This window comes from Pleurodeles waltl, chromosome 3_1, assembly GCF_031143425.1.
Source record: "Pleurodeles waltl isolate 20211129_DDA chromosome 3_1, aPleWal1.hap1.20221129, whole genome shotgun sequence".
In the NCBI taxonomy this organism is placed as follows: Eukaryota; Metazoa; Chordata; class Amphibia; order Caudata; family Salamandridae; genus Pleurodeles; species Pleurodeles waltl.
The window spans coordinates 93,846,837-93,872,927 of NC_090440.1; the positions used below are offsets into that span (position 1 = coordinate 93,846,837).

General features: G+C 43.8%; 1 protein-coding gene across 1 annotated transcript in view; it reads right to left on the minus strand.

The window, feature by feature from the left end:
- Positions 1–5,767: 5,767 nt before the first annotated feature.
- Positions 5,768–26,091, minus strand: part of TPCN2 (two pore segment channel 2) — a 235,845-nt gene continuing 215,521 nt past the window's right edge. Inside the window, exons 23-25 of the mRNA XM_069221908.1 lie at positions 16,038–16,119; positions 9,186–9,277; positions 5,768–6,786 (exon numbers count right to left, since the gene is read on the minus strand). Of these exons, the coding sequence (XP_069078009.1) occupies positions 6,708–6,786; positions 9,186–9,277; positions 16,038–16,119 (253 nt within the window). The 3' untranslated portion in view covers positions 5,768–6,707. The remainder of the gene's footprint in view (positions 6,787–9,185; positions 9,278–16,037; positions 16,120–26,091) is intronic.

Consider the following 26,091-nt stretch of genomic DNA (forward strand, 5'->3'; position numbering starts at 1 on the left):
GAGCGATTGAAGCCTTGGAAACTAACACACAATACTGCTGACATTGCGCATTCTCTGCAGAGGTGAGCAGATCTAACCAAGTCTCTCCCCACTGCTGAAAGAGACCTTACACCACATCCAGATGGAAACTGCATTTGTGACAGTCTAAGCATTGTAGGCTGAGCTTGTCCACTCTGGCATCCATAGAGCCCATCAGATGTTGAACCACCAGGGAAATGGCCTGTTCCAGCCACGTCCAAAGGCTCAGAGCATCTTGGTAAAGGGTCCACAACGCCACCCTGACCTGCTTGTTGCAGCACCACATGGCAGTGCTGGTGTCCATGAACACCTGCACAACCTTCCCTTTGAGAGAGGGAAGAAATGCTTTCAATGATAGTCTGATCGCCCAGAGCTCCAACAGGTTCGGGTGGAGTCCAAACTCCACTGGAAGCCTCTGATCTTGCCTTTGCCAGGTGGCCATTCTATCCCAGGAGTGATGCATCTGTCACTACTGTCAGATGTGGTTGGGGGTAGGGAGATGATCTGCCTCTGACCCAATCACGGTTGGTTAGCCACCAATGCAGATCTCATGCAGTTCCCTCTGAAATCTGGACCATGTCGGAGAGATTCCCCTGATGCTCCACCCACTGGAACTTCAGGTCCACCTGCACAGCCCACATATGCCACATCTGGCATGTTTCACCAGCAGGATACAGGAGGCCATGAGGCCCAGCTGCCTTAGCCATTCTCACTGAAATCCAGGATAGAGGCTGAAACATCAGTGTCATAGCCTGACTATCCTGGACTCGCCACCCAGGAGGGTAAGACCAAAACAGCACTGTGTCCAGAACTGCTAGGATAAAAGGGAGCATTTGAGTGGGAGTCCGGTGTGACTTCAGCATGCTTATAGTGAACCCCAGCGAATGCAGGACATCCACCATAGTCTGAAGGTGAGAGATGACAGCCCGCGGCAAGCCCGCGTTCAACAGGCAGTCATCCAGATTGGGAAGGGGGAGGTGGGGGCGAGGAAATCCCTGATATACGCAGTTGAGCTGCGACCACAGCCATCACCTTGGTGAACACCTGAGAGGTGCTGATAAGGCCAAAGGAGAGCATGGTGAACTGAAAGTGCTTGTGGCCTACTGCGAAATGCAAGTAATGTCTGTGGGCAGGCAGGACAGGGAATATAGAAATATGCGTCCTGCAAGTTGAGCACTACCATCCAGTCTCCTAGGTCCACAGCAGATAGGTCCTGAGCCCGAGTGAGCATTTTGAAATTCTCCTTCTTGAGAAAGAGATTGAGGGATCAAAGGTCTACGATAGGGTGGAGGCCCTTGTCCTTTTTGGCCACCAGAAAGTAGTGGTAATAGCAACCACAACCTACTTCTGGCACAGGAACCCTCTCTATGACTCCCTTGGCCAAGAGAGCTTCCCCTCAGAAAAGTACAAGTGATCCTACATCATCCAATTGTAGGATGGTGGTATGGATGGATGGGTAGTCTTGAAGGGGAGGGAGTAGCCCCTTTGGACTTTCTGCAAAAAACACCTGTCTGATGTGATGGATTGCCAACGGAGCAGATGATGGTGAATCTTACTTTCAACTGGTCAGGAATCGTCAGACTAGGAAAGTTTGGAGGGACGGCAGACTGGCCAGACCGTTGGCTCCCTTGATCCACCAGGACTGTGGATCCCACATCCCTGGCCACGCAGAGGCTGAGCACCATGCACAACATGGTGGCTAGAGGGGAACAGATGTGGCATGGCACCCCTTCCATAGCCACAAAAGGGGGAAAACCAGACTGAGGGAAACGAGGGACCGCCACAAGGCCCAAGGACCTGGCCATAGCACAAGAATCCTTGAAGCGCCTGAGTGCCAAATCTGCTTTTCCTTTGAAGAGACAGGTGCCATTAAAAGGGCAAAAGGGCATGTCCATAAGATCCCCAGCTTGGACATCCCCAGAAAAGCCAGACATCCTTAACCAGGTGTGGTGCTTTAAGGCCACTATCAAAGCAACTGATCTGCCCAGTGAGTTGGTAGTGTCCAGTCCACATTGGATTGTGAACTTTGCTGCGTCTCTCCCATCAGCAACTGCTTGGTAAAGAACAGCTCGGGCCTCCTCTGGGACCTGTGGCAGCACTTGTACAACCGTATCCTACAGCATGTGGAAATAATGACCCAAAAGGTATGTGGTGTTCATGGACTGCAATGCCAGGCTGGCGGAAGAAAACATCATCTTCCCAAGTGTGTCCAGCCTCTTGGATCCCCTATCCGGGGGCGGGGAAGAGAACGCGGCCTGGGAGGTGGAGGCAGAGGCTTCAATGACCAAGCTCTCAGTGGTGTGGTGCTGCATCAGGAAACTTGGGTCACCCAGTGCAGGGCAATGGCGGCGGGCAATTGTCTTGTTCACAGGAGCCCCGGTGCTGAGTTTGGACCAGGTACCCATTAGGGCATCTGTAAGGGCTTCATTAAAAGGGAAGGAGGAGTTCTGAGTAGGAAACCCTAGGCTGAAGCACCTCTGTCAGGAGGTTAGCCCTGACTGCCACTGAAGGCAGCTCTAGATCCAGGATCTTAGCCAATCTCCGCACCACCTTTGAATATGAAGCTCCCTCCTCTATAGCCACATTAGGGAAAGAGAGCATGCCAGTATCTGGGAAACTTTCCAGTCCACTATGCCAGTCTATGGGATCTTGGAGCTGGTGTTCTAAAAGGTCCATTACCAATAGGAATAAGGCTCAGGATCTGCCATAGGGGACATGGCCCCTACTCTACAGGTGCCGGAGTCTGCACATACGACATCCATTTAGCACTGTGTTGGAAATTAGGATGGGGTAGTGCTAACCAAGGGCACAAGCAGTGCCGGGAGCGTCAACGTGTGGACAGGCGCCAGGGAAGGTCAAACAGGTAAGACTGATGTCGGTCCGGATCCGGTTACTGATCCATGTGTGCCCCCCAGAGCCAAGGCGGAAGCCACCGAACGAAAAGGGGCAGGGCCCAAAGGTGCACCAGCAGAGTCGGGCTGCCAAAAAAATGAGGAGCATGCCGTCAAAACTCACTCCAGCTCCTGGAACCTCAGAGATGCAAGCCCCACAGAGGAAGGCTTAGATCGATGGCGTTACCCCTCAGTTCTCATTGGCAGACAGACGAGGTGAAGTGAAAGAACACTTCACTTTCTTTAACTTCTTATGCTTCGAATTTCCTGATCGTCCCAAGGACTGGGAGTGGGACCACGAAAAGGGGGGGATTCCAAGACCGTAAATTCTAAGGTAAGGAATCTGCAACTATATGTTTCTACCAGATATGAATTTTTAAAGACTACATCAAAAAGTAGTACTTGGAAGTCAATAACGCCTAGGGATTACTTGAGGTCGCACTAGACCAGGGTAAATCCAAAGTCCAGGCCAACTACGATGGATGGCAGGCTACAAAACTCACACAGGGCCCATCAAAAAGAGTCTTGGATGGAAGATGCGTCAACATTGAGGACTTGATGTGCGAAGCTGAGGAATAGATGTGTCGCTGTCGATCGTGGTGATGCATCTGTTCTGAGTTGTGAAGCGTTGAGTAAGCAAGGTCAAGCAGCGATGGTCATTGAGGCGATGCGTCGTTGAGCAGCGCAGTGTCGATGCATTGGAACCTCGGGACGATGCATTGCAAAGTCTGCCATGTGGCGTCCATGGCTCGAGCACTAGCGGCAATGAGTTGGTGTTGAGTGGAAAATGTGCCAGTTTTGATCCGCGCAACATCAATGCGCTGTAGCTGTTTTTCATGGGTTGCAGCACAGATACTCACTTCCAATGGCCCAGGACTGGACTGGCACCACTTAGAGCAGGACATACAGCAGACAGAGTCCAGGTGCTGGTTTTAGGCAGTCTCTGGTGTCCCTGAGACTGCAGAAGAACAGAGTCACTATGGGTTCAGGTGAGATCGGTCCAGTCCTTGTCCTCAGCAGGGCAGAGGTCAGCAGGGCAGCTCATGAAAGCAGAAAGCAGTCCTTCCAGGGCAGCAGTCCAGCATAGCGGCCATCTTTGTAGCACAGCAGTCCTCACTCTTGGCAGAGTTCTTCAGAGGTCCAGTAGTGTACTCTCTTGGTAGGGTCAGAGGCCCAGCACTTATACCCAAAAGTGCCTTTGAAGTGGGGGTGACTTCAAAGAAGGGTCTTCTGCACAGAGGTCCTTTATTCCTAGTACTGGCTCCAGACTATCAGGAGGGGGTAATCTGCCCTTTGTGTGGGGACAGGCCCTCCCTGTTAAGGTGTGTCAGCTCCTTCTTCCTGCCCAGGAAGAGCTATCAGAATGCAGACTAATGTAGATGAGTTCCTGTCACAGCCAGCCTTCCTGGGTTTGTGGCCGTCTTGAAGGAATGCACAGTGTAGTTGTAACCTACCCCAGACGTGTGTTGAAGACCGAATGCAAGGCACACAGAGCTCTAAGAGCAGAGAAATGCCCACTTTCTAAAGCGGCATTTAGTGGAATAAGTAATGTTAAATCCAACTTTACCATTAAAGCGGATTAATCATTACCATTCCAAAGATATGAAAAATGATGCAACTATTCCTTTCCAATCCGGAATTATAACTTAAAATTGTATTAAGAAATTCCCAATGCTAGCCTATGATAGGAGTAGCCCTCACAGTAGTAAAAAACAAATTTGGCAGTTTGTCACTACCAGGACATATAACATAAAAGCACTTTTTACTTACACAGCACCCTGCCCTTAGGGGTGACGTATGTGTAATAAAACGGGTGTTTAATGCTTGGCAAGTAGTTTTACACGCAAAGTGGAAGTGCCAGTAAACTGCACACACAGACCCTGCAATGGCAGGCCTGAGACAGGTTTGAAAGAGTACAATCAGTGCTGCAGGCCCACTAGTAGCATGGAGGGTAGATGCCCTGTGTAAATATGTTATACCGGTTTACAAGGGACTTGCGAGTAAACTAAATATGCCCATTTGTATAGACCAATCTTACCATGTTTAGGGTAGAAGTACATGCACTTTAGCACTGATCAGCAGTGTTAAAATGCTCAGAGTCCTAAGGCCAACATAAATATACAGCAAAAAGAGGAGGTAAGCGGCAAAACGTTTGCAGGAAGACCACCCTATGGCTGACAGGTCTAACAACATTCAATTGACAGTGGCCGGTAATGGAGTTAGTACTTTACTTAAGCTGGAAGAGTGCAGAGGAGGGAAAGAAATTCAGTCCAACACCCTGGAACATCTGGAGCAGGGCTAAAATTAAATTTGACCATTGAAAATCAGGACAAAGCTCAAGGTATTAATTGATAATGCACTTGAACGTCAGATCATAAAACCAGATCCATAAACCTATGCCAGTCTCGAAGTCCAGCTGGGTAAAGATCAAAACACAGACTCCAATACTGCCTTCAGTCCTCATCAGTTCGAAATCCTGGCTCGCAGTTTGCCCTAATGTGACCAGACACCTAAGTTTAGACCTCAGGGGATATAGAGGAAATTAAAGATTTAGCTTACAGCTAGGGACAGGTAACTTGGTGGTGCACATAACCGGGGCAGTGCCTCAATCAAATTGTTTCCAGAAAAGGGCTGGCAGTCCTTTACTTAAATAAGGTAGCAGCACATCAGCGAATCAAGTATACTGCCACAGCCGAATATACCTTGAAACCAGGCTTGGCCTGTAGCCACGCAAGAAACAAATGGGTAGGTTTACACATACAAGTCAGTGGGATTATGTAACAGCTAGTAAAGTAGGCACGAAGCATGCCTAAACCATCCTGAGCAGTCCCGTGACTGAAAGAATTATTGTCTCAGTGTAAAAAATATAATTTTATTAATCTCAGAAGGACTCAGTTCTATATCAGTAATTGCCTCACACAGAAGTGGTGAAAGATGAAGTGTTAGCCTGGTCTGAACTCTTGACCCAAGTTCACAGCGATTATTTGGCTCCAGGTATGACCTACTATGTCCACATTGCATTCTGGGATATGTAGCAAAGGGGATTTCAATTAAAGCTATAACCCCCGAATCCAGGAAGACACTGCCCACAGTGATCAGTGACTATGTAAAGTGGTAAAATATCTTAAGAAAAAAAGTAAACAAGTCTAATGACCATTTCCAAAACCAAAATATACAGAAAGAGATATCTATTTCTATTGCCCCATGTGTGTAAACGCCCATCACTACTAGTGAGACGTACAGTGAAGCAACGTTTGCTCGTAAAGTGGTTACAACACGTTTAAAAGTTAAAGTGCTTTATAATTGTAATACTCTAGACCCCAAGTCAGTATGCACATGCAGTCTTTAAAAAAGTGACAGAGGCACTTATTTAACATTTTAGAAATAAAACCTAGGACATCTGTACACCTAAAACAGGTAGCATTCTTCCCAATGGAATTCCAAAGAAAGTAAAAACAGCAGCATTGTATCTCCATCCATAAATGTCCATTAAAATGAAAAGTACTGAAGTTTGTAATTCTAAAATAAAGTGGCATCCAAACAAGAGTGTCACTGAGATTCTGTATGCAGGTCAGACGATTCTTGTTCCTCATATTCGTCAACCCCAGAAGGATGATGGATTTGGTTGTTTTGGTGGGTTTTCAAGATACAAGTTCAGCCAAAACCTGTGCCCGTTGGTTCAGGTTTGCTTACCCGAAAGCACAGAAGTCACTGCTGTTTGAAATCTTAATTTACTTCGGCAGTCTTTCTGTACCCAGCTCCTGCATCACCAACTGACTGGTGAGCATCTTCTGGAGGTCACCGTGATAGATGCAGGTGTGGGTGATGATGAAGCTGGTCCATCAGCTCTTCCTCTGTTGGTTCTTCTAGATCCTCCCTAGAAGCGGACAGAGGAAGTGGAGATATTGAATAGTTTGCATGTGTCTGTATACACAGTGTTTAGGTAAAGCGAATCCTAGTTCACAATGCTTAATCAAGTCAGAGTTGCACCTCATTTTCATTCCAATTAAACCTAGTTCAGATATAGGTAATGTCCACAGACCTTGTGCCTGTACACTACTCCATTTCTATCATATTGAACTTCAATTATTTTTTATCCTACCTGGAGTCAAATACTTAATTTGCTGCAGAACCTCTTAATTCAGCCAGTTAGCTCAATCTTCCTTTTTCTTCACAAGGAACTTGAAGAGATGACTGGTCAACTCACTTCATTATTCTCCTAAGCTGTGTGAAATGCTGGTCATCATTTCAACGGGTTACATTTGCTATTGTCTCCCCATCCATACAGACTTGCTCACTAGCAGTGCTTTCCTGTATTGGATCTACTTTTACAGACATCATTCATGGAACATTCTCACAGAAAGTAGTGTTCTCTCTCTGGTCCCCTCCATAAGTGAACTCCATTTTGAAATGTCTTTCTGACCATTTTAAATAAGACTTTGGATCCATAGCTCTGCGTTCTTCACTTTTGACCACCTTAGATTACCAGAACCATTCTGGTTTCACAGGCACACCAAACCAAGTCCATCGCAGCATTTTCTTAATGTACATTAAACATTGAAACCTCCTGCACTGAACCTGGGATAGGAATCTTATCTTGTTAGAAAACAAATAGTGCTTGGCTTGGTGAGGGTACTCATAACCTCAGGTCATGAACTTATTTTCCTTAACACCAGTGAGGTTCCAAAATCTTTCCATTCATTGGAACATGGTGTCGCTTATCAAACACTAGATATACTGTTGTCTTACAAACAGTTTAGTATAATCAAGCTAGCAGACTTTAATTTTGCTTGTGATTATGTGAAAGAGATATCTGTGTCTAAGTGACTAGTTTCTGCAGTGAATGCTTTACATGTGATACTATTTGCAGACTCTGACATTACATTGGTCCTATGGTATTTTTTTTTTTAAGCCCTCCGGGAGCACTCAGACCTAATCCACTCATTCATCCAATGAATCTACCTGCAGCCATCCAGCAACTGCACCTTGTAGCTCACCTGAAGTTCTAAGCTTTTAAGGTTTACTTCTCACCTCAGGGATTCACGGTCCTCAGGAGTGTCCTACTGGTTTGGGCAGGCTACCCAGAACATGCAGTTCTTCATATGCTAATCATAAGAAGGGTCACAGGTGGTGCTTTAAGGTAACCACGGCCATGGACTATTTTTTTTTTTTTTTTTTTAGAGAAAGTAGTTCTCTGAAAAATTGGACAGGACAGTAAGTCTCACTGTCTTTATTCTGTCCCTATTACACTCGACTAACGCAGCTTTTTGCCAAAAACAGCCTCAGTATTGTACTCTACCTATGTAGGCCAGTGCCTGTGATGTTAGAGTTATATGATGAGGTTACTGTACATTGATGGTTCTGCACATCCAAACAGTGACTCCCTGAGAGAGAAACAACCATTCTTAGTAATAGGCCAGCTGCCAAATACACAAAAGCATAACTAAAAAAAACTTAACTTAATCAATCATGAACCAAGTCACCTCTGCATCCACGTTCTGTTTCTGCAGTCTCAGAATGCTCCGCAGGGTGTTTAAATGGCTATCCATTAGCACCCCAATAAATTGCCACATAGACTATGATTAGCAGCCAATTAGATTACAGCATTGCTTTGTACATAGGCACCCCAACTTTCTCACAAGGAGACTGCAGAACATTAAAAGCAATGCAGCTGAACTAGTCAAATCTTCAGGTATGCAGCTCAGGCTCCCCTACCTCAAGGCCTTCCACTGGTTACCTGTGCATAAACATGCTCCTTACAAACTACTGTGTAACATGCACAAGGCACTTTACAACAAAGGCCTCTAGACCTAAACAAATTATCCTTCAGTAGACCAACCAGAGTGATCTGCTGACTGCTTAGCAACGGTTCCATGAACCCACTCTGCAAGGACTGAACGATTTCCTTTATCCTTCTTAGTGGCCCACACCTAGAACCACCTTCTCCTCCCTCTTGAATTGACTGCACGTTTCCACATCTTCAAACTGAACTTGAAAACTTGCGTTTTCTGATTTCCTTTTCTAGGTCTTCCTAATTTACATATTCTGAGAGTTTCCAAACAGTAATATATTCCCAGCGTCATGCAACACCTTGAGGGTGAGTAGGCGCTATGCAAAATAATATAACAACAGTTATACAAAGACAGGCCCCTAATACAAAGACAAGCCATATATGTACAGTCCCCAAAGGCAGTACATGAAGGAGAATCTTCATTCAAAGAGATGTTAGAGGGAAGAATGAAAGAAGTTCGATTTCCATCAACACAAGCTACCTACCTGAACATGTACTGAACAGTCATGTGATACTCGTAGTGCTGAGACTCCGTAAGGGAGTGCCGCTGACTGCGGTCCCATTTGTGAATGAAATTCTAGAACAAAACAAAAAAAATGGTGTTACAATGTGTACATTAATATGCAGAATTTTGTATCTAACTGCAATAAAGTGACTTTGGATCCAACTGTGAAAATTAAGGGTATTTATGAAGAGAAGATCAGCCAGAGCAAGAAGCTCAGATGAAGCAATATTGCCAGTAATCCAGGGAAAGTGCTATATCCCGAACTCCTGGAATTTCGACTCGTTAAAAAAAAAAAAAAAAAAAAAAAAAAAAAAAGTGAAGTGGCAGCAGCACAAGACACTCCATGCATAACAATACAGTATAAATCATACAAGCATCACTGCTATAGTATTTTTAGAGGTACTAAAGCATCACAGAAGAAACTCTTGGAAGCTAGATTTATTCTGCAGGGCACAACTAGGGTAAACACCACTAGGTAATTTGCTGTGCAAAACAGATAGCAAAAGTCAAATACTCTCCCAAACTCATATCCTTCCTGTCTGTTCTCCATCACTCATGCACCACCTCAGAATCACAACCCAGCAAGGCATCTAGAGACCCCCCCCAAGCGTTTTTCAATATCTTCCATGCATCTTGAACAATCAACACAATCAAGAGGCCACAGAAAACAGCTCATTTGGAATCAAATTGTGGATAGCAAGAAGTGTTCCTCTGAAACACTTACTATTTCCAGACAGGAAAAACACCCACCAAACGCCACTCTTCGCGGACTAATCAATGACAGCTGCAAAAAGCCCTGGAGTTTTCCTGGGCATGAAGAACAAGTTACTTACTGTGGGTAACACTGGTGGATACAACATCTAACCTCAGACTCCTTACCTTTTGAATATGGAAACATTTTTCTGGCAATTGCTTCCACACATGGATAGACAGCATCATTGGGCACTATGGTAGATTCATCCCACCTTCTGCACGAATGTGCAGAGCCATGTATAGGTGGCTACTCCAGCACACTGAAGTCTGTCACTGATGCACCACATCTTGCCATGGAATGCTTAATTTGTAAACTAACTGTAAATTGTGACAGTCAGCAGAATCTTACATGGAACCTAATTAACACCTCTAAATCTACTTCACACAACAGAGAAGGGAGGGTTGTGAGGAATCTGCAGTTACCGGAGCCACCATCAAAAACACTACTGAAGGGAATTACCTTCTTCATCTGATGGAAACTTCTAACTACACAATGATCACTTTCTTTTTCTTTATTCGAAATGCTCCATACGGCCAGAGATGAAGTGAACAATCTCCAGAAGTTAGAGAAAACACCAAATGACCACAGCGGAAGAGCTCAGCAGGTGTGAGGAGGGTCCCTGCCAAGTGACTGACTGCTAGGGATATCCCTGTAAGGTCCAGCCACTACCAAAGTCTAAGCTCTTCCTAGCACAGTACCCATGACCTGCACACTGCCCTACTTGGTGCAGTATCTCATGGCAGTTGAATTGTGCATCATGACTCTGACAGACAGACTTGCCTTTGTTGGATGACAGGAATGCCTTGAGGGCCAACCGGATGGTATGTACCACTGTGTGCTTTGCTCTACCAGAGATCTAGGGCCCCTGACCTCCACATCATCCAGATCACCTCAATCCAGAGATTAGGCCACCATTGGCTCCAGGATGGACAAGGACGTAGCTGCAAGATATGTTGCCATCCTTTAGTCACAATTGCAGGTCCTGCGCCACCTCAGATAAGGCAAGGATAGTATCCAAGAATGATCCTCTGTGCTGAGCCCAGTGGAAGTGGAGATCGCACTGCAGAGGCCCCATCTGTCACCAGGCATGAGGCACTAGCAGGATGCCGGAGGCTAGTGAGGCACTAGCAGGATGCACAAAGCAAGGAACCAAGGTGACAGAACCCTCCACACCAACACAGACATTAGCCTTAAACATAATGATTATACCCTGAATGTCCTGGAATCACTGCAGGGATGGGAAGACTGTATGTCACCATACTCCGGATATCCTCTTCACTGGCTGAAGTTGGCATTACGGCATGTTGAAAGAGAACCACTGAGAGGATAGCAGTCCTACAGGTGGTCCTCAACTAACTGAGGTGCGTCTGCCCTTCAACATCCAGTTGTTGATGTATGGGAATATATGTATGGCCAACATTTGAAGAAGGGCTGTGATCACACAATAACCTTCATAAATACCTCAGACAAAGATGAGGCCGAAAAGCAGGATGGTGACGTGGAAGTATGCCAACCAGACACAGAAGCTGAATAAATTTCTCTGGGTCATGAGTCCATGCATTCCTTCATGTCCAAGGACAAAAAAATATCCAGGAACCAAAGGTCCAAAATTCTCCTGAGCCTTTCAGCTTTCTTGGGTGCCATTAAGTAGCAGTGTTTGCCCCTTTCCACCTCAGGACTACCTCTATTGTCCTTTTTGGTCAACCTCTTTGGCAAAGATGTAGGCTTGTTCTGCTGAAGTTTGAGCAAAACCAGGAGGAATGGGGAGGAGAGGATGCCAGAGTAAGGGTGTAACCACATCGAACAATCTATAGAAACCACTGGTCTGAGTTAAATACACACGAGCAGGGCAGACAAAATATATTACTACTACTGGCTGAAAATGACCCTCTGAGGAAGGCATTAGAGAAGCATGGAAGTGACCATACTTGTGGCCATATCTCCTAGAGCAGCGAAAGAGCTACACAGGCTGCTGAAAATGCGGAGATGGCTGTATCGGCACTAAGGCAGGCCCCAGGAATAACCGCTAAACTTCCAGGATTGTTGGTGGAACTGGCAGGCAAAAGTAAGTAAGCCCAAAGAGTGGGCTGTATGCCGCCTGTCTCTGTACCGCTCCTACTCTGACTCTTCCTTACTCCCAAACAGCCGGGAGCCGTCAAACAGCATATCCATAAGGGATGCATGTACATCACATGAAAAGCACATGGCACTCACCCAGGAATGACAGCAAATCATCACACTGTTGCCTATGGCACGCCCAACACAGTATGTGGTGTCCAGACCAGCCAACAAAATGTGCTTGGCCACTTCCTGTCCATCATGGATGGTCAGGTTGAAGGTATTTTAAAATTCCTCTGGGATGATGGAAAGATCTCACTGGCTATATCCCAGCAGGCATAAGTATCTTCACAACAAGCATACAGCATTGAGAGACCATGATGCCAAACTAGCAATACAGAAAACCTTCTTACCAAGAGTGTCAATGTGCATAGATTCTCTGTCAGGTGGGGCAGAAGGGAAGGCAATAAAACTCACCTTGCGCACCAAAGCCTGACAAGGCTACCCATGGTGGGGTGCTGCATTAAAAAGACCAGATAAACCCAGGGCAGGCCAATGTCGTCTAGCAAAGCTGCAGGTCACTGGCAGCACCAAACGGGTCTTCTGTGAATCTGAACCAAGCATGACCTCAAGGCACTGAAAATACTGACATCAACGCAAAGACATTGCTGGACAATTTTCCCACACCGAGACCTGCACCTTAGTGATCTCATAACAAGATATTGCCCATGATCTAGCCAAACTCTGCTACAGATCTATGGCACTCCATGGGGACGTGGATTTATCTGGCTGCTGAAACTGAAGTTGGCCTAGGAAATTCTGGGCACATCAACTCCAGCTGGAGCAAGGAATCAGAGTTGGACAACTGGCATGGAGTTGGGCCCTTGGAAGGCCATCTGCGCAGCCTCTCCCTAGAGAGAGAATGATGAGAAGAGTATTCCCTGCTGGACTTACTCTACTTACACTGAAACGTGCCTTCCAATTGTTGAATTTACCAGAGGACAGTGATCTGGACAGGGACTGGGAACTGGAGCGTGAGCTGGCTAGCTTCTTGTGCTTTGTGACATACAGCTTCACCTGCTCGGATGCATATATTGCATGCCAGTCGTGTCTGGATGCAAGACATGAAAGGAAGTCATGCGGGTCTGAAAACAGACATCCGCAGGGGCAGCACAGCTAGAAGTCTGGTTGTGGAAAGATTTTCCCTAGTACACGATCAAAATAATGCCTTTTGAGACTGATAAAACAGCAACAGAAATTCAGGAGCAGAGCTCCTGAGCCACGTCAATGGGCATGTGAAAAAAGAAACTGATGTCGGCATGCAGGCCAAAGGCAGGATTGAGCCAACCACACAGACAGATGGTGCCATCTATTAGATCATGGAAGTAATTTCTGTAAAACGTTTTGTGATCCAGTCTATCACCAGGGAATTCAAAAGGTTAGATAACTGCAGATTTCTCAAGTATCCACCAGGAAGAGTATTACCCAAAGGTAAGTATCTTAAAGTCCAGAAAAACTCTAAGGCTTTTTTTTTTTTAAGGTTGTCATTGATAGGTGTAGGAGTGTCATTTGGTTGGTGTGTTTCACATAGAAAATAAACATTCTGTAACTCATTGCTATCCATAATATAATGGCAGATTCTTCACTTTTTGATTCCGCACCTTTTAAACATTAGAAAATAACAAGATACCCGGATCAGAACTATGGGTGATAGTCCAAAATTATCCTAATCTCCTCAGTTGTATGCTCTTTAAACTTTCTAATGACAACCACCACATATAGGTGGAAATTGTTAATCAACCTGCTATCAACTAAGCCAACTAATTAACATCTCCCAGCCAAATAAACAAATGTCCTGCATGCAGGTAGCCCAGATCCCCGTGGCCAGATGGACGGCAAGAAAGAGGAAGTAGTATTGTGAAAGGAGTGTTCAGTAAGTTGCTTCTAATAACATTACTAAGCGCGTCCGCCTTGATGTTTTCATGCAGAAAGCTTTCAAAAGAACTCACTCTACAAAATAGATTTTACACACAAGTTACTTTATTACAGTAGTCCTCTATACACCAACCAACGGAAGACTATGGCCCTCATTTTTCATTCAAAAGACCAACATGGTCTTCTGTGAAGACTGCCAAAGTTGTACTAAGGGCCAATATGCCTTGAACTTAAATCGCTAGGCAGGTCCTATTTTCATCCACTAATAAAGGAAAAAGGACCCCTTCACAAGAAATGTAATGAGCACCACTGATGTAGGCTACAGCACGTGGCAAACCAATTACTCCTTACTGATCTAGTGAAAAGGAAAAACTGCCTTCAGCAGAGAGGTAATACAAAAGCGGACTTGTCGACAGGATAGCCCCAGCCTAATTTTGACTTGTAGTAGCAATATCCACCATCCCTTCATCCAGGTATTTGGCCAGGGACCATTCAGGTTGGAAGAAACAATGATAGCTTGTATCTCATTTGGCATTTTAAAGATAAGTGAAATGTATGGTTGTGATGAAACCCCCTCTACTGCACCAATGACTTTGCACATTTCCTCCAGTTTTACACATTTAGTGGCCACTAGATTTTCCTCTGTGTTTAGACTCTTGTTTCAGAGTCCTACTAAACAGAACATGCACTGTAGTTAGAGTAGACAACTTTGTTAATGCAAAGTGGGAGTGGCCTGTCAGAGTTGTGGCTGGCAGAATTTCCTAAACCTTTTACTACACATGGAAGGTGAATTTGAGCTTCTATCTTTAGTAACTTAACAGACAAGAGTTCATGGTGTATATGAGTTTACCATTTTTCTTTTTAATACTTCTATGTAGGTAAAATGCAAATCGTTACTAAAGGTAAGCACCTCAAATACAGCAAGATGGGGGCTGAATGAATTGCTGTAGCTTGGCCTTTCTGTATTAACAACCCAGTGAGAGTTGAAGTCTCCAGCTGCACAGCATAGGTGATGCCAGTTGATTATGGAGACTCCTTTATTCTGCCAAGGACTAGGTTAAACAAAAAGGGGAGGAGGGCGAGAGGACTGGAAGGAGCTCAGCCGCAGGAGTAGTACCCCACCATCTTCAGTTTTCTCCAGTCACACAGCAGGAGCATAAAGTACATCACTGACTTAAAAGTGGGCTAGACTATTACAGACTACCCCTAAAGCATAGGTTTTCACACCCTTTGAACGCTACTGCATCATTATTCCTGTTCTTGGGGAATTGCCAATGAATGAGAACGAATAAAGATGAAATTCTGCAAACAAAATAGATCTCCCGATTAAATGAAGATCTCTGCTGCTAAATTCCAGGGACACCTGGGTCATCAAGCCTGTTGGGAGCAATGGCTACAGACTGCTGCCTGCTAGATGCCGGCCAGGCTTTCAGAGGATTTACCCTAAGCCCTCCCTGTGCCTCCATTCCCGCAGATCTGAATGGTGCTGGAGAGAGCCTGACTGACAGCGAGTTATGGAGACCCGATCAAGGATTTAGCAACTGTGGACACTAGCTTGAAGACAAACCTCAAAAACACTTTCAAAGCTTTTCTGTAAGATATGACATGTTTCCAGACCAACATAGCAATGATTTACTTCCCTGCTTGTATCAACCTAGAATCGTCAGTGCTGGAATATTGCAGATTCTTCGATGAGAAAAATGCAAAAAAACTCCAAATGTAATATGAAAAATGTAAGGTCTAAATCTTTATTCATTAAAATATTTGAGTAAGGAGGTTTTGAAATAAAATGTTTTTTGAGTGGATGCAATGAACTTATGCACAATTTAAAGAGGAAGTTATAATAAAAAAAGACATATTTGAGAACATAAAAAGTGTGAGATCTATTTGCTTGAAGGCAACACAAGTTCCGAGTAAGTTTCAGATTGTGCAGGATAAAACACAAATCACTGTGTTGGATGGAAGGATACACAGGGATCACTGAGTGATGAGCAGGACAAGGTTTATACGCTGTACAAAAATCAATAATCAACTAATGTTGTTAGCCCTCTGCAGAATTCAAGCTGCACAAAGGCCGGTTCTTACCTCAAGAATCAAGGCCACAAAGAGATTGATCCAGATGACAGAAGATATCAACCACCAAGCGACAAAATACAGCTTGGACCACCTACAAATAATGGAGTTTGAAAATCAGTCAAATATTACTTTTTTGGCAAAGAAAGGGATTACATGAATTGGACAAGTGACTCAGTAATTTACATATGCATTGTTTATTTGCAACCCGCCCCAATGGTACACGTGACATGTCCTTCTCTTACTAGGATAAAGGAGGTGAAGCAGTAAAGCAGTAAAAACAATTGAGAATCCCAGGCACACGTGTTTTGTACCCCAAACTCCACAACCCCCTTGAACACATTCAGGATGTTAGCTAGGCTACTAAGTGGAAGAGGAAGCACGGAGTACAAGCGTAATAACGTTGAGTAACGTACTCAAACACTCTCGGTTTAAGCATTAAAGATTACCAAGAACAACAGAGCAAAAGTTCTATGAAGGAGCAGTGACATCTCAAAAGGCAGGCCATAGATGCTCTACAGGAATTCTAATTAGTATGGCTAACAGATAAGATTTATTCTACAGTTCAACAAGGTATACAGTACACATCAGTTCCCCTGTTAAACAGCAACAGCTCCCCACAGAATCCTCTCATTCTACTGGTTATATATATATATATATATATATATATATATATATATATATATATATATACACACACACACACACACTCGAACATATATATATATATATATATATATATATATATATATATATATATATATATATACATATACACACACATACATATATATATACATATACACACACACCCCCCCCCCCCCCGACCCCATCACCCCTCCTTCCATACACACCCCCACCACAAACAAACCTCTATGGATAAATCCACTCTATCAAACATCCTCTTGCCTTGCTGCTTGGTTAGAGCTTTTTCTTCGGATTCAACCCCCAAACAATGCAACATTTGGAATCACCAAAGGATCGAACAAGCTATCCTTGTGGTTTTCCACACCTCACCGCCTTCCAAAAATCGCTGTAAGCCTTAATCACTTTCTTAGGAGTAGAATAGTTTGTCCTTTCTTAAGCTTAACCCCATATTAACATCAGTCATTTTCTCTGGATTGTCTGGACTTGCACACAGATGTTTTTCTCAGCACTCGTCAGGAATACATCTCCTCCTCTACAGTGTGCATGATACCATTCTTTCCCATCCAAAATGGACACAATATTGTACTGGGTACCATCCCTCCTGAAAAACAAGATGACTGGCCCATTGTGCAATGTAGAGTTGCCCTGTAACTCCAAAGCATGTCTCTATTATTTCTTTCAGTTTAAATGAGATGCCAAACCGCACACTCACCCAAAACTCAATTAAAAGGGTTCCACTTGGTCATTCTCCCCTGTGTGGCATAAGGCAATGCTATGGTGTTTGACAAAAAGACCTCCATTTGAGTAAAAGTTAACCGAAGATCATTATCTGTCAGCACTCATCCCAGGTACCCTTCTCTCTAACAAAACTGTCCAACATCAACTTGATTACCACATCAGCATTGCTACATCTCATCATTCTTACTTCTGGCTGCTTGGAATATGGTCATAATTTCTTCCAGATATCTCTGTTCCCATAAAAGGGACGCAGATACCCATGCTGACCTTTTGTCATGCTTACACAGAAAACTCATGTGGAACAACGATGTGATCCCTGTATGTTAAGTGCACTCTCATACATGATATAGCATCCAGTTCATAACAGTTGTTTGGATGTCCTCCTACACTATTCTAGGAGCAAAAACCTTAAGCCCTCCCAATCTTGAATCAACACTTCAGAAAATTCAACCCTCCATCTAGTTCTACCTTCTTCATTTTCCAATAGAACTTGTTCCCAGTAGCCTAACAAATATTTTACCCTTCTTTAACACAAACAGTACTCCAGGAATGTCTTCCCTCAAACCCAAATAAACTTCCTAAATACCTAATTAAAGGCAAATTCACTCTAGAGTACCCTTCTAGATGTGTGTATGTTTATACAATCTTACACTCACAACATACTTTAATCAATCTAGGTATACGTTAAAGACTATTGCATTGTGTGTGGATTCATCCTCATCACCAATACTTCATCTTTACTGTCCTGACTTGCGTCAGCTTACACACAATCTACATGTCGCACTTTGCAAAGATCGCTCTAAAAGCCCCATGAAAATGTCCTATTTTTTTTAATTTTTATTTTTAACATAAAACAAAACATCAAAATGGTACAATTTTAGAGATGGCCAAATGTTTTACCCTACCACAGTAGGAGCACTTCAATTTTTCACTCTTTGTGGTATGTCCCTCTGTACTGGTTTTATAAATCCAATCACTCACATTTCTTGTTCTTCACCACCAACATTCACAGCTTTAGCATTGTGCTCATCATTCTTTCTATGTGTATGCCCGTGGTACAACTCACAAGCCTATTTTGATATACTTCCACTATATGGGCTATTTTAGAAGTCGTTTCTCCTAGATCTTTAGGTTGATCATTCTTATTTATCAACTGATCCCCTTACTATCTCTTCATGTAAATCTTAAATGTAAACGTCATATTTAACGTGCTCAAGACATTCACATTGCTCTATGGTCTCCCCGGTTAGTGATTTCGTGAAGCAAGCCTATTGCGTTCTACCACCTCTGTTCAAAGGACCCAAAAGCAGTAATAAATGTGGAGTTTCTCATAGTATGAAGTGCTATGAATACTGGCTATTCACAGACACACGCTAATAAGATTCAAGCAGGTTGCTGCCTATTTATCTGTACAATGTCCTCTCCTACCTAAAAACTGTATTGATTATCTTTTTTTCTGCCTGCAATAAAAATACATTTTAAAGGAAACTCTTTTGAAGTCATGTGGCATGCACACTCACAAGCGTGTCACTCTAAAGTTGTTGCAAGTTTTGTGTACTGCCAACACCACTCTGATGTCAGGGACACCACTTGCGTCGCTAGCATGTTGATGCACGTAATCGCCCACTATTGAAGCTCTGAAACCTGTTTCTATTAGTGCTGAGCAGGTACAAGATTCAGCCCTGCTTGGCTCCTTGCTTGAAATGAGTTGAGCCACTGACTTTGCTCAACTTTTTAATGTTCATCGGAAAAGCAAAGTAGAGCTTTTTTAACCACAATGTATAGTTGAGGAGCAGTCACAGAGTTCATGTGAAGTGGCATCTTCTGGCAAGCACATGTCTAACATCATAGACTCCTAAGGATAGCTCTGATGGTGCAAGGCACTAGTCAAAGCCTAATGTGTCTGGTTTGATTAACAGACAAGATTTATTATTTACTTCAGTAAGATATAAAGCACATACAACAATTCACCTCTTATGCAGCAACTGCCACGCACAGAATCCCTATATTCCACTCCCATCCTACATTCTACCTTCCACCTTCTCAATTCTACATTCCATCTACTAACCAAATGCAACAAATGAAACTTAAAATGTCACAGACAACTTGGCGCTACTCATATCAGCAGTGATTCTAGGAGTACAAGGTAATATTACATAAATTAGGACATTCACCAGCCAACAATTCAGGCTGTAGCATCCTTCCCAGCTATAGGGCCTCCATGTGTGTGCCCATCAGTGTCAGAACAAGCTGTATGTACCAAGAAGTATTAGAGGGTCATCTGAACATCTAGAAAGGAACTTCGGGTATTTGTCATAACTGTTGCCACACTGGAAAATAAATGTGACATTAACAATTCAAGAGGTTTCTTATCACATACACTTTGAAAAACTGAACATAAATCATTTGGGTCTGTAAGCAGTGAGTTCGGGTCTGCCCAGTGAGATCATTTCATTGAACAGATGAGCTCGGGACTTCAGGAAACAAACTTGTCAAATGGCAAGGGTGAATTGAGCAATTCTAGAGGGGGAACACGTCAGATTTAGAAAGCAAGTTTTGATCATCCAATTTTACTTTGGAGATGTCGGAATACCAAATACCTTCACAGTAACATGGCAGAAATAATGATGATTCTATATAGAAGATGTGCTGACACTAGTTCATAACCTTTGAGAAATGGAGCAATGGGTTAAGGGATAGAAACCTCCAGAAGAAATCCAGAAACCTATAATCATCTATTTGTGCTCTCCCTTACGCCCACCATGAACCAAAGTTGACTTGCTGCCAATTTTCTCCAAAGGAAAAGAAGCTACCAATATGTGGCCAGCACCAAAAGGTCATCGAGAATCCTTAGCCTGACCACCTGAGTGTTTAGCGCCTGTGACAGATGTGTGCTATACAGGACAATGCCATGGTCCAAGGCCAAATCCTCAAGACAGGGTTGTGATTTTTTTTTGTAACTGGTTTCCTCCCTGCTTATTGACAAAACATGTGACTACATCTTATCCAGTGAAGAGCAGATATAGTCTGAGGTCAAAGATGTGAATATGGGGTTCCTCTTCCCCTTGAGACAAGACATTGTGCATCCAATAGGGCCGTATCGTTACATTGCACCCATATTTTGAGTTAGAGATGCCCGCCTGCGTGTCCAACTAATGGAAAGGGGTTCCTAACCAGATGTAGGCTTCTGACCACCACAGATGAAGGTAGAGGGAGGTGAAGGGGTTGTGGAATACGATAAACAAATGGGAGCCTCCTCTCAGGTTCCAAATCAGTGCCAGATGTAGTCCAATCTTGCATATGTAAAAATCTGCTTCTGGGGCCAACTTTAGACTCTGGTTACTGTATAATCAGTAGGTATGGGTTGCTTCTCTGATTCTGAAAAGATGCACCATTTCGGAAGACAGAACTACGCCTAGTCCAATGGTCTATCAAGGACACAGCAAATTATCCTTCTACAGAAACAGGGAAAGAATGGTCTAGGTTAACCACAAAGCAAACCTAGAAGAGCAAGAATGTTAATAGCTTCATGAACACAAAACCACACACCAGAGTAAGGAATGGCATGTGTTTTGCTGAATCTTAGACTGAGCCTAACGGCAAACATATTTGGTGAAGGCCAGGAAGGTGAGCAGGAGCCAAAGGACAGCACATTCTAAAAAGGAAGTATCCTTCCTGCCACAAAAAAATAATGTTACCCAAGTAGCTCCAATACAGTGATATGTAAAGCGATTGTGCACATTTTTGGCAAAGAATCAACCCCCTGTAAGCAGAGGATATGCGCCAGAGTCAATCTTAAAATCTTAAAATCTTCTGTGGATAGCTGGTATTTAAGCAAGTGCATGACAGGACAAGAACAACAAAACCATGGCTCAGTTCAGTGACTGGTTCGATTGATCACAATATGCAAAGGTTATTCTTTTCAGCAGGTTGGGCAACACTGCCAGCTGAGATGATGTAGAGAGGGCAACAGCACAAGGCCTGACCCGTCCATCCTGCAGAAGCTAAAACGGTCCCTGGTGAGCACTCTCCATGCATGGAAATATCAAGAAATGCCCAACTTCCCCCAATCGCCCTGTGGGCTAGGCACAGGCCATCCTGGGGTTAGTAGGGATGCAACAGGGCATCATATAAGCTTCTGTGGGTCCTAGTTCAAAAGGTCAGAAACTTTCTCTGTAGTTTCTTGTAGTAACAGCTCTGTCTCGTTTGAAGAACCAGCAATGGCTCTCAAGGAGCCAGACAGGCAAAGGCCTAACAGAGTTGAAGCGTTAGTTCATATTTGTTGGAAATGGCCCTTTTTGCAGAGTTCCCCCTGTCTTTTTGCTTCTGACCTCCTGTTTTTGATTCTGTGGTGACTTTTTTTTTGCTGGCTTTAGGTCTCTGGGCACTTTACCACTACTGACCAGTGCTGAAGCGCAAGAGCTCTCCGTCTAAATGGTACTGGTTTATCCATGGTTGGCATATCTGATTTACTAGTAAGTCCCCAGTAAAGTGCACTGTGTGCGCTCAGGGCCTGTTAATCAAATTCTGCTAGTGGGCCTGCAGCACTGATTGTGCTACCCACATTAGTAGCCCAGAAACCATGGCTCAGACCTGCCACTGCAGAGTTTGTGTGTGTTTGTGTGTGTAGGCCCAAACCTTCCCTTTTACTACATGTAAGTCACCCCTAGGGTAGGCCTCATGGGCAGCGTGCAGTGTATTTAAAAAGGTAGGAAAGGTATTTTACATGTCCTGATAGTGAAATACTGCTAAATTCGGTTTCCACTGTTGCAGGGCCTATCCTTCCCATTGGTCAACATGGGGATTCTGTGCCTCTGCCTGTCGTTGGAATACACATCCGTGTCAGATGACATTTGGGCTGTTTTTTTAATTCACTCTAGACACTCACACAAAGGGAGCCGAGGTGTGCCCTGCATATCCTGATGGGTCTTCCAGGGCTAGAGTGGTGGGAGGAGCTGACACTTGCACCTGAATAGGGCTGTGCCTGTCCTTACACAACACTCTTCAACCCACTGGAGTTTGTCTGGTGTCAGGGCAGGAAAGGCAGGGTCTTGTGCAGTACAAAGACTTTCCTTTCAAGTTTGCCTACTTCAAAGGCAGAAATTAGTATAAATATTGGACCTCTGAGACCACAACTTTAGAACACTTCTAGACCAAGGACATTCTATGAGGAAGAAGAGCTAGATGCCGTAGGAGGAACAGCCACTCTGCCTGTTGCTTTGTTGTGCTGGCTTGCTGCTTCTGCCCTGGGAATGAAAGGACTGGACTTTGATTCTACATCCTGCTTTCCAACGTTCTCCAGAGGTTTGAATTGAGCTTGAATCCTGTTAGAAGTCTCGGGGACATCAAAGACTTAATCTGCCAGCCTGACTTGCCAAGTGGTGTCAACTCCAGTCCTTGGAGTGACCCGAAGAAGAAAATCTATGCACTGACGCGTTGCAGCAGAAAAAAAAAAAAGAAAAAAAAGAATTGGAGCAGAGATTGTCTTGCGGCTGCATGATCGACACAGTGCCTCCATCAACATAGCTCATCTGGATTTTCCACGCATCATTCCAGGGGTATCAATGTCTCATTGACCTCACACCGCAGGAAGGATCCGAGGCTGCGTGTCCAAAAATCAACGCATCGCCTTTCCTGCGAGGAAAGAATCAACACATCACCTCCCCTGCGCAGTAAGGAACAGACATGTTGCCTCTCCTGCAAGGAAAGAATCAACACATCTCCCCTGCGCAGTAAGGAACCAATGCTTCACTTTTTGGCACCTCGCCTGCCCTGCATCCCGCATAATTTTTTGGCGCATCCCAGGTACTTTGTGTTAAACAGATACAACCTTTAAAAAGTTATATCTTCTGTATGATGGATTTTTGTTGTTTTAGTTTTGTTTTATTCAGAAAAATAATGGCTATTTTTCTAAATTGGTGTGGAGTCCTTCTGTAGGTGTGAGTGTACACACAAATACTTTACACATAGTCTCTGAAATAAGCCTGACTGCTCGTGCCAAGCTACCAAGGGTGCGCAGGGGTTATCTTACCTGTGAGGCTCCCCTACCCGGACTAGAGTGAGGGTCCCTACTTAGACAGGGTGCAAACCACTGCCAACTAGGGACCCCACTTCTAACAATATTCTTTGCACTAACTTTAATAACTAGCTCAAAGATGATTGGCAGTGCTGGAGAACGTGTGTGCACTTATTCATTATCTGTGGCAAAATGCGTAAGTGCAGTTGTATAAAATATGTGGCTCTGAAACTGGATAACTCTGGTAGTACAAGCTGCTTGGATGTGAAACAGGGCCACCTTTACCTCATATTTCCTAGCACTCCCACAGCATCCTACCAGGAACCCACTTGCTCCCCTCATCTCAGCCTAGTGCATTCCTGCCAGCTTACTAGCTTTTTACATTTTTAAACAAAGGGCTGTCTATCCAAGAGATTCTACATTCTATAGCGTGGTCAATGAGCATTATTCTCCAACTCTCAAATCACTTGAAAAAGTTAACTAAAGTTCCCAACAAATACAACGATTGAGAATGTCAGTCAACGTTAGTCAAGCCAGCATGACGCTACTCTTTAGTTTCTATTTTATCAATGGAACACAATCCATAATTAATCACCCAGTACTGGGTGCCATAGGTTATGAAGTGGTATATAGGTCTATGATTGTTTACTATGTTTCATGAAATCTTTTAATCACCGTTATGTAGTTGCTGTTCCTACTAGTCGGAAAAACAGTTTCGATTAGCATGAATAAAGGCTACACCAATGAGGTACCAGAAATGTATCTGGTGGCTTGAACTTATTTACGCTCTTATGAGCTGTAATACTGAATTAAAACCCCAAACAATTGCACAATGAACGCCTGGATTCCTTCAACATAAGTTGGCAAACAAGTACTGTATACTCTAAATGGAGCATTGACATCATGAGACTTCAGAGATGAGACCTGTGGCATTTTAAAATTACCCTGAAATTGACGAGCACCACTTTCTTTGCTTATGGTTACCTTAAGAATATATCTCAAATCAACATTGTTCAATCAAATTCAAGAGGCATGATCTTCGTACCCCACTCTGCCTCATATACACCCCTCATCAGGCTCCTCACCGTTACAATGATAACATTTTACCACATTAATACAAAACATATGCAGGTGACTATTTTCTCCATCCAAGTGACTTGATTATGAAATACAGATCATGTCCTCTTCAAAATACCACCACAACCTTCAAAGCCAATGCTCTGCCCATGTAAAGACACTTAGCACCATATCTCCTCCTATCTCATACAGTTCACAGCAGGAACATGATACTATCAGTATTGCAAGTTTGGTGATCTAAAAGCAGGACTAACATGACCACACCAGTGAATGCATAGCTGATAGGAGCAGTAGGAAGAAACTACTTACAGAAGACACTGTTTGTAATTTGGATGGGGGGGTCTAGTAATGGCTTCTCAGGTCTATAGTTATGTACGGTCTCCCTGCCGCTCAGTTTGTTACTGTTCTGCATCACCAAACAAGGGATTAGGTGCTCGGGGAGAACACACTATTTAACATGAGGCATCATGGACACAAGCTCATTCTGGTCCCAGCGCTCTGTCCTTGCAACACCTAGTTTTGTCACATCTTGACTACTGCAACAGACTTACCAAAAATGCAATGAGCAAACTGCAGTCCAGAATGCTGCTGTCAGACAAGGTTCTAGCCTGAACAGACAAGACCATAGTCATTAACTACCCATGGTAAGAAGATTCTTTTTCAAAGCCATCCAGTTTACCCATAGGACAACGCACATTATTGACCCAATCTTTTTTCTGTCCAAAATGTACACTATACACTGACAGGTGAAAGTGTAGATCAGCAATGGCACTGTTCCTGTTAAATGCCCTCTTCAACAAAAACCTGCGTAGGAAGACTTTGTTGTTCAAAACCTGTAAAATTGTAAAACACCTTATTCCATAAGAATAAGGATAACCACCAGTTCATAAAAGCTATAAAAAAAAAAAAAAAAAAAATACTCCGTTCCTTTCTAAAATAGGACTTGATCGATTCTACTTCCATAATATGTCTGAAAATTACATACTACAATCCAATCTCCAATGGGGATAGAATGTTCATTCCTGGTGGCTTAAAATGCCTCTTGTATGTTCGGGCACCATCGCTTCTCCAAGTAGACTCCATATAGTGTTCTCATGGTGGTCTTAGCATTGCCTTCATTGAGTTGCATCTACTGTCACAACTAAGTGCACTGCACATAGTGGAGGGCCTATTAATGGCGCCTCAAGACTCCATATGATTTACGCAGTATGAACCCCACTGATACTTATCAATGGCATAATTCTATATGAGACACAGTGCACCCTAAAGATTGCAAATACCACTATTCCTGACTCCATCTATTCCCCAAGGCCTATTCAACATTGCTTGCTGATGCACAGCAAAGATTAGCATACCAGAGACATCACCACTTTGCCCAACCTTCCCACATAGATTAAACTACAAGCACCTTTTTAACCCGGTTCTAGAAGAGCACTTCATGACCTTGTCAAGGGTTGAATTGCTAGATTGATGATACAAAAGCACTAGCTACTTACTCAACCTAAAAAGCATGTTAGGCCTTGCAAAGGAGAGATCATAAAAATGAAGGCCAATGCATTTCACTATGCCATAAACCTAGCTTAGGGG